General features: G+C 40.2%; 2 protein-coding genes across 2 annotated transcripts; both read right to left on the bottom strand.

Moving 5' to 3' along the window:
• Positions 1-1,040: 1,040 nt before the first annotated feature.
• On the bottom strand, positions 1,041-1,910 carry LOC110990552 (uncharacterized). Its single transcript, XM_022255603.2, has one exon. It carries the CDS (start codon positions 1,908-1,910, stop codon positions 1,041-1,043), a length of 870 nt encoding a protein of 289 aa, XP_022111295.2.
• A 1,330-nt stretch (positions 1,911-3,240) lies between these two features.
• On the bottom strand, positions 3,241-8,907 carry LOC110990554 (uncharacterized). Its single transcript, XM_022255605.2, has 8 exons — positions 8,748-8,907; positions 8,495-8,639; positions 7,968-8,103; positions 7,172-7,278; positions 6,810-6,951; positions 6,497-6,681; positions 4,504-4,675; positions 3,241-4,300 (listed from the first exon to the last, which is right to left on the bottom strand). Exons 1-8 carry the CDS (start codon positions 8,852-8,854, stop codon positions 4,158-4,160), a joined length of 1,137 nt encoding a protein of 378 aa, XP_022111297.2. The 5' UTR covers positions 8,855-8,907; the 3' UTR covers positions 3,241-4,157.
• Positions 8,908-9,143: the final 236 nt, after the last annotated feature.

Genomic DNA, 9,143 nt, shown 5'->3' with positions numbered 1-9,143 from the left:
AGAGAGATCGCTACATTTTAAGAAAACTCTTTTCTTCATATGAAAAACTAGTACGTATTTTGTCACTCTTTTATACGGCGCATTCCTTAACGTCGGAAAGGTGCGAGTCAAACACGTATTTTCTACAAACTTTTCACCGTGCACAGAATAAATTGTGACGATTTCGACAAGCTCGCCGCAGTTTGAAGCTACAATTTCTCCTCTTTATCGTGACTACTTTCCCAAAATGATCCACTTCTGGAAAACTGCGCTTTTTCGGTTACAAAATTGCGATTATAAGATGATAACTATGCTTTGCTGCTGGGGGTCACGGCGAGTTCCTCTGTTTTCTTGCAGGTTCGTACTGTTACCTTTAATCGCTCCACAACACTGGATTGTGTCATCATGCACATGAAGTACGACTTTCTTGTGTCCAATTTTTCTCATACCGAATTTTTCTCATACCGAAGCAACGTCATCATAATTTATGCAAAACCGATAATCGGGCCTCTGCAGTTCATCTACTACTCGAATATTACATGGGAACCAGACCACTCCAGGCCCACGTGCCTCCACCGTGAAAACTTGGCTTGAAGCTTGTTATAATCGGCCCAGAAACGTTGCAGAAATCCGTTTGATTTTCCTGTCCCTCCACTTTCAGAAAGGTTTTGCGGTAACAGCATTACAAATATTCCACTTCGTGTTCATATTGTCTGCAAAATACACCGAAAAAATTGCTTCATTGCTGACAGGACGCGGGCCACGCTAATTTGGTTTGGAGGGGTTGGTCAGTGGTGATCGTCTTAACGGAGTTTGACTGTATTTGTTTCATTTGAAATGTTGCCAATATTTGCTTTGTTTACATTGGATGGATTTAACTGTCGGATATGCAGAAGGGTTAGCTGCAATACTGTATTTACTGTGGACAGATTTGCGGTGACAACATGTGGGTATATGTCTTTTTTGTGAGTGTGTGTGGTTCTGAGAAGAACCGGGGTTCACTCGACGTTTCAGAAAAAGTGCTCTGTCCGTCTTCAGGAGAAAGAGTGCATGTGTAGCCTTTAAGTACTGGTTGGGAGGATTGAGTGTAGTGGGAACTCGTTGAGGCGGAACTGTTGACGTGGCTGTCGTCGGGAGAGGGTAGTGGACCGTGGGTATTGAGGACCCATTGGTCTGGTTGGGTAGCGGGGGCGCCAGATGTTGCTAATGTTGAAGCCGATGTCTTGGGGTACTGTGTCGTGTCTGCACATCTCGATGGCTTCTCTGATGCATCTGGGGTGCCATCTGTTGACAGGAACGATGAGTTCTGCTGCTTTCCAGTCGATGATGTGATCTTCAGCATGTGAGTGCTTCACTATGGCCGATTTGTCATAGTCTCCTCTGCAGCCATGGGCAGTGTGCTCTTTGACTCTGGTAGAGAGATCTCTTCCAGTCTCGCCGATACACACCTTCCCACATTCGCAGGAGATGCCACACACACCAGCTTTGGTCTTGTGGTCTTGCTTGTCCTTGTGCGTCTGCAGGCTGGCTTGGAGTTTCTTGATCGATGAGTGATACACCTTGATGCTGGCTTGATTGAGGATCCGTTGGATTTTGTGTGACGTACTACCTATGAATGGGGGGTTGACTATGTCCTTATAGTTGGGGCGCTGACTTTGGGTATAGGAGACCCGAAAATTGAGGTGATTTTGAGTCTTGACTTGGCGCCGATGATATTCATTGAGCCGGAGTGCTGTTGAGATGTGCTGGAGTTCATCTTGTAAGTGTTCCTGTTTGCAGTTCTTGTGTGCTCGTTGGATCAGGGTGCGGATGACTGAAGATTTTACCCTGGGATGATGGAAAGATGAGTTGTGCAGGTACCGGTCTTTGTGGGTGGGCTTACGGTAGACGGAGTGCCCGAGGGAACCACCCACGTCAACAGTGACACGCATCACCGAGCCCACTAACAGCAACCCACAGGATTAGGATCCAAGCACCAGTTAGGCTGTTCCGCCTCAACGAGTTCCCACTACACTGAATCCTCCCAATCCTCCAGTACTTAAAGGCCACACACGCACTCTTTCTCCTGAAGATGGACAGAGCACACTGTCTGAAACGTCGAGTGAACCCCGGTTCTTCTCAGAACCACACACACTCACAAAAGAGACATATACCCACATGGTGTCACCGAAAACCTGTCCATAGTTAGTACTTCCACCATGCCTAGCCTCAAGTCTCATCTAATACTGTATTTGTTGTACATTCATGGGTTTATGCAGCCTGCAAGGCTGAAAAGTTTATTCATTGAAGTACAGTATTGTAATAACAAAGCCTTTTGTTTCCAAAACACTTGTATCATTGGTGCAGTTTTTCTGGAACGTAGTGCCATGCAGATCTGCGCGCTCATAGAACACCCGCATATGACGAAATGGTCGTAATCAGGAATTGGGGTCACACTGGTCTGAGCTGTGTGCCTGTTAAATGCGTTCATGTACGTACACCTACGTGCGCTCATACATGGGGCCTTGTGGAGTACTGGTACAATGGGAAGTACCCCAGAAGGCCAGTTTTTACCTTTTCACCAAAATTGGTACCCACAGGAATTTCACGAAACTGATATTTGGAAATAACTCAAAAAGGGGAAATTTTTGATGGGTAAAAATTTGTCGCAAATCGAAGTGTTTTATATAAGGGACATACGGTCGAAATTTCAACCCAGGAAAGTTTGGTTTAATTTGGTTTAAATTGAAGTGATTTGAATTTTTTGCGTGTTGGGTGGGAGTTTTGTACACGAGAACAAAGGAAATACCCCACAAGTATAGCTGTGTAAGGATGGGTGATTGAAAGGCAACAGCCGTGTGCAACGGTGAAAGGGTAATCTAAGAGTTAGAGCTAAGAAGGAAAAACCTTGCCTGCAGTTTCAAGTGAAGATAATGCTTTATACTTGATCTTGCACCTAATTAAGAGGCATTCGGTCAATGAAGTTTCAGTAACGACCCCAAATTCCGTTTGTCTAATTCATTCAATTTGAGAGTCTCTTGCCCTTGTGTTTGTGAGGTGTGTTTACCCCTACCCGCGAGTAAGGACCCCAGTGCCTGTTAGTAGACTGAGCCGCAACGAATCTGCTCCCCAGGCTTGTTAGACCGCTCATAGGACGGTGATTGGAGGAGGTGAGAGCCACAATATCTTGTGTTGAATGGAGAACGTTATCTTTACATAATTGAAGAAAAGACCGGATTTGTATCTCTTCAAGCTGTATCAAAAAGACGGAAAAATCTGCTATTGATTCTTTTTAATTTTATTTAAAAGCACCAGGTACAATCGTATTAATTACAGTTCAAACAGAAGTCAAAATAGTATCCAGAAACTTGTCAAGACCATAATGGCGGTGTCTATTTGGAACTATGTAAGAAGATTGGGAATGCTCGATTCAACGTATGCTGCAACAATCTGGGCAGCTGCTTTCTATAGTTTGCTCCTGATATTGGCGACAGACAGCAGGTAATAATTTTCTGTTATTTCCAAATAACTGGCCTTCAATTTCCGATACTTTGGATTAAATAGTATTTTTGATATTACTTTTTTTTAATAATTAACCTTATTATGACACCTTGAAGCGATTTTATGATTGATTGCGGTTTCATTAAGAAGTAATTTTGAACAATTTGAAATCAAAACGTAAATGTTATTCCTCAAGATTGTTTGATCGTTATTATTGTGGTCTTCACTTTAGTAATCTCCTGAATACCATCTTCCTATTCTCATTTAATCTACTGTGCCTTGCAATATATTTTCCTTTTGGTCAAGGAGTAACATGGTCTCATTTCCCCCAAGATTTCTAGATACATAACGATTCGAATCGTTTACTAGGGGGTGCTGCGCCCCATACATTTATATATTTTCTAGCGCGGAGTTTGTGTTGAGAGGAATGACAGACCAGTAACATAGACTATAGCAGATTTTTTTTCTGACTAACGTCTCATTTCATGATAACAAGAACGATATTGTTACTTTTTGCCATTTCAAATTTAAAATCCAAGGGTTTTCAAGCCTTATGATATGATTAAACATTATCATGCGCCATTACTTTTATTTATTTTATTTTAAAAAGTCAAGGTATACAATTAGACAATGAAATTCAGTTCAAACAAGAGTCAAAGCAGAATCCAGAAACTTGTCAAGTCCAGCATGGGAGACTTCTATTGATCGACGTATGCAAGAAGGTTAGGACTGCCTGATCCAACACTAGAGAGGGCGTTGCTGGTTGCAGCGCTCTTGAGTTTATTCATTATGGTAGCAGGTGAACGACCCGAGCTTTCAGCCAAGTAGAGAGCAGCAATTCCTACAAAAGGAAACATCAGAAAAAATAAACACCAATTTCGTATTTAGCCCACAGTGTGATGCTGATTCAAATGAGTTGCATAATCAGTTGCAAAAGGAAGTATAATGAGGACAAGAGAGGGGAAACAAAGAGATGAACAATATTGGAAGAAATGACAAATGAGAAAAACGATCGGGGGAGACATAAGGGAAACAGTTCCTCACCTGAAACATGTGGACAGGCCATGGAGGTCCCTGACAGTGTCTTTGTCGCACTGTTAGAAGTGTAATAGGCGCTCGGGATGGAGCTGCCAGGGGCAAAGATGTCGACACACGACCCATAATTTGAAAAGGAAGATCTTCTGTCGTACTTATCTGATGATCCTACAGTGACTGCCTGCCAAAAGCAAAAGCATCGTGCATTTAGTGACATCTTTGAGATCATTATCTACAAAGCAATGCCAAATGGAGACTTACTACCTCGTCATCTACCGTATTGTTACAAATAATTTCTTCTCATGTCCACTGTCAGAGTTGCTGACTACCGTCTTTAAAGTGTAGCTGCAATCGGAAGTTTTCGACACAATTTTTCTGTGTCTAGTACTTTTCTTCAATGCATGAAAACTCTTACACACTTCTATTTGCTTAAATTCATCGGAAAGCGCACACTTTTATACATTCAAAATTATCCATATTCCAACTGAGGGCGCTGTTTCTTTGGAGTCATCTACGGAAGACATGGTTCAGTTTACATGTACAGGTATTTCTGTTCAAATTCTGAAGCCAACATTTACTAAACCGAGAACATTTCTGAAAGAGGGATTGATGGTTCTTATGCTATGCACATAAACAATAAATTAGCAAAAAAGAAAACGCTCAAGGAAAATCCACGAAAACACAATACATTTTGTTAACAAACCAATGTAACATTGAGATGACATTACAGTTTTGCTCATGAATATGGAAATACTCTTAAACATAAAAAATAGAGAGGCCCTAAAATACCCTTTAAAATAGTGAAATTTAAAAATAAGGTTTACTGAGGCACAAGATGCATTTTACAGGTATGTAATCAAAAACATTGATTGCAGCTACCCTTTAAAGGTAGTGTACATCATTAGGTTTTTGTCGTAATTCCGCAAAATTGGCTGATGGCGGAGTAATATTATTCACTGCAACGTACATTCCACAGACTTGTTTCATGTTTGAGTTAGTTGCCTTGTGAAAAATTGAAAAAAAGCGCGGAATTTTCAACGATTAAATCAAAGATCCTGTAATTTATCTTTCGTAAAATATATGAATTACAGGGTGGGAGAGGTTCTCTCTCCGTTAGAAAAAGAGCAGTTTTCAGGAATCAGTGAATTTAGCTTGATAACATAGCATTGCAGATTCATGAAAAAAATCTTCATCCAGGAATGCAGTCGACTTGTGTCTTTATGATAATGTACGTGCGCCCGCGATTGTGCTTATTGATGACACATTCACCTCGGTTTGTATGTCAATGGAAGTCTAAAAACACCATTTTTAGTTGGCTCATAGATAATTATAAACAAAGAGGAAATGTCTTGAAATATTGGAGGTTTAACGTGTGGAAATCGTACTTTTTGTTGACGTAAGTGGGGACCATACCATTATGCTCCAGGGATGATTTTGAATTCGCACAGTTTTTTGGTTAAGAAAATCCTTCCCTTAAATTAAAATTTAACTTCACACTGATAAAATTTATTTAATACTTTACACTCAAGTTCTTATAATTTCCTATAGTTTGCAATGCTTTTGGTGAATTTCTGTAAGTATAATTTTGCTTTCAGGTTTACCCGTTCATTAAAGGAGACTCCCACGATATCCCGCAAATACTACACACAAGAAAATTGGCGCCAGTTAAAAAATGTGACGTGCCCAGTGAAATGAACTCTTATACGACGGTCGACCGATTACCGTAAAAAAGTACACAATTTCTGTTTTCTGGAAAACTACAGCATTCTGGGCAGAAATATTTCAAGGACTGCTTTAAGAACGCTTAAAATATTTCAGGATTATACTAGTAGGTCGATTTAGGGGATTTACCAGTGGTGTACACTACCTTTAATCCTACAACTGTGCTTTATTTAAACAATTTCTTTCGATCTTTCATATTAAATGTTTCCATCCGTAGGACTTCAAATAACATTTATTCACAGCTTGAAGTAATTAACAGGGTCTACTCTACTGTAGTTACCTTGTCAACCCTAGCTGGAGAAGTATTACAAGCATTAGCATTGTCGTTACCAGCAGCGACAACCACTGAAATGCCTGCACTTATCACGCTGTTCACTGCATTATCCAAAGATGTAGATCTCGATCCTCCAAGAGACATGGAAACAACAGCTGGTTTGTTGGCATTTGCCTTGACATGGTCCAGTGCTAAATACAATTAAAAAAATAAATACGGCAACATGAATTAAAACTTAGGGTATATTTAGTCAGACGTATATCAAGCTGAAAAATAATCCACAGCTTTAACTGAATGTCAGATCACTCCCTTGACCTACCTCCGATGATTCCCGAGTAAGAACCGCTGCCGCTACATCCCAAGACTCTTCCAGCTTTGATAGTTGCTTTTTTGGCTACGCCATAAGTGGACCCTGCTGCAATACCAGCACAGTGGGTGCCATGACCGTTACAATCCGAACCCTATGATAAAAGGACAATTCAGTCATGCCAAATGTTCCAAGGAAACATCCAGTGATGTCCGGATGCATATGAAAGTAATTCAGTGATATCAGTGTTGCAGATGGTTGAATTTTCTGTTGATCAGTTACACAAGGATTTGTGACCTAATGCGTAACACCCGTTTATGCAAACAAGTTTTTAATTACATAATTACAGTGTGTTAAGAAGAAATGGAACTCACATCGTCACCAAAGGCATCATACCCAAATGAGGCTCTGCCTCCAAAATCGTTGTGTGAAAAACGAACACCGGTGTCCAAGACCCAGATTTCAACCCCCCGTCCACTTCCTGTGAAAGGGAAACTTTACTATTAGCTTACTATTAGCTTACAAACAATGAAGATAAAATACAACTTTCTGAAGCTAATTGCATAGGATACGTAGTACTTCGTAGAAGTACGGACACACAGGGCCGTTACATAGAGTGAAATGAACATAGATTCCGTATAGTATTCCATAAAAGCCGGCTCGATACCAGTGATAAAAAACAAACGCACGAGAAAAACGTTGTGGAATCAGTTCATGTGGGGGAATGACAACAATTAATTTTTCAATTATTCACACTTTCGTCGAGGCAAATTTTCGTCGTTTAATATTCACTAAAATATCTGTGACACCCACATGCGTGTTTTAGCAAACGCAGGTCTGAACAGTGAAAATTGGTACAACATCATTCAACAGTAGCTGGCTCGACACCTGTAAGAAAAGCAAATGCACGAGGAATAAACTGCGGATTTAAATTAAGCTTTCACAATTAGGCTACATTGCAACGAGGGAATGCTATCTACAAATTCATAATTATTAAATACTCTCTCAGGTAACATTTTTGTCGTTTAATATGCTTTGAAAGATTTTGTTACACCAACATCCATGCTTCAGACCATGGTCCATATAAAAAAAATTAAAGAGTACGCAGCTTATACTCTGCAGGGATATAACTTTTGAAACTTCCTGATTCTTTAAGAATGAACTCCGTACTGTATTTTGAGTCAGGTGAGTATTTGTTATCGAGGGATGAAGATCTCTGTCCAATCCGGTCTAGTCCCCAGGGTATCGCAGTCGCGTATGCAATGCCGTCCTCAGATACATACTCAACCTCATCCAAAGTTCGTACCTGACAAAAATCACAAATAAATATTCACCAATAGTGCAAAACAGAGGAGAACTATTCAACGTGGTAATTTCATAATGATGCTTTTAGGTTAGCAAAAAACTTACAAGAAACGAAACATCCAGATTTTGAAGCAGAAAAAAGTGCTCTTTTCCGCCTTTGATTTGTGTAAAACCAATAATAATTACAAACGCCAATGATCATCTCAAAGAAAGACTTTGGCAGGCAGACCTTCCGTTCTCATCGATTTAACCAATTTGAAATAATTTTATACTGACATCACCCTTACGAATACGCGGTACCTTTTTTCTAAAGCAGGAACATTACCAACTGGTTTTCGAACAAATAAAATTATAAACTACCGTATTGTATAGAAAATCGCTTCCGTTCTCACATATTGCAGTGCTTCCTCCGACAGTTCTGCAACCACACCGGTCAAGACGTTGTGGTAGCGACGGGAGAAGCTAGCTCTACCAAAACGCTGCCTTTGGACACGACGCTGTATGTCATCAGCAGTGATGTCAACATCCAAGTCATCCCTGGGATAATACAAACGAGAGTATATTAGCAAATTATTCAAAAATTTATAAGAAGTGTTATACGTCTTCATTTGTTCTTGTTAGTTCCTATAATTTAACACTGGTTACTTGAATTTGATGATGTAGCTGCCTTTGACGTTCTCCTCAACTTCGTACAGCGGAGCAAGGCCGGCTGCAGCTACACCCACCAACAACAGAAGAACCAAGGTACGCATTATGAGCTGACTTCACAGGTCTGTATCACCAATGATGACTACACCGCTTTCTCCACTGTAATGCTCTTTTAAAGACTAAATATCAAACTTAGATAGTTTAACGGAAACGATTTAGATTACAATGTTTTAGGCTTTGGGTCAGCTATCTACGACGGTGACGTATTCTCCAACTGTACAAAGGAGAGGGCCTATTTTTACTCTAATTTAAACAAATAAACGCAAAGATATCGTATAATTCTGGTTAACCATGAATATCAATATCTATTCACTTCATTTGAATTCTGAAGGA

The sequence above is a fragment of the Acanthaster planci genome, linkage group LG03 (assembly GCF_054643075.1).
Source record: "Acanthaster planci isolate LZ-2023a linkage group LG03, COTS_SCS, whole genome shotgun sequence".
In the NCBI taxonomy this organism is placed as follows: domain Eukaryota; kingdom Metazoa; phylum Echinodermata; class Asteroidea; order Valvatida; family Acanthasteridae; genus Acanthaster; species Acanthaster planci.
Note: the sequence above shows the minus strand (reverse complement) of the source record. Positions and strands in the feature narration are given on the sequence as shown.

Coding starts and splice junctions, on each gene's coding strand:
- LOC110990552 (XM_022255603.2), bottom strand. CDS start 1,910: ATGCGTGTCACTGTTGACGTGGGTGGTTCCCTCGGGCACTCCGTCTAC.
- LOC110990554 (XM_022255605.2), bottom strand. CDS start 8,854: ATGCGTACCTTGGTTCTTCTGTTGTTGGTGGGTGTAGCTGCAGCCGGC. Junction 8,104..8,494: donor CGGAGGAAGCACTGCAATAT/GTGAGAACGGAA, acceptor GATTTTTGTCAG/GTACGAACTTTGGATGAGGT. Junction 4,301..4,503: donor GGCCTGTCCACATGTTTCAG/GTGAGGAACTGT, acceptor TTCCTTTTGTAG/GAATTGCTGCTCTCTACTTG.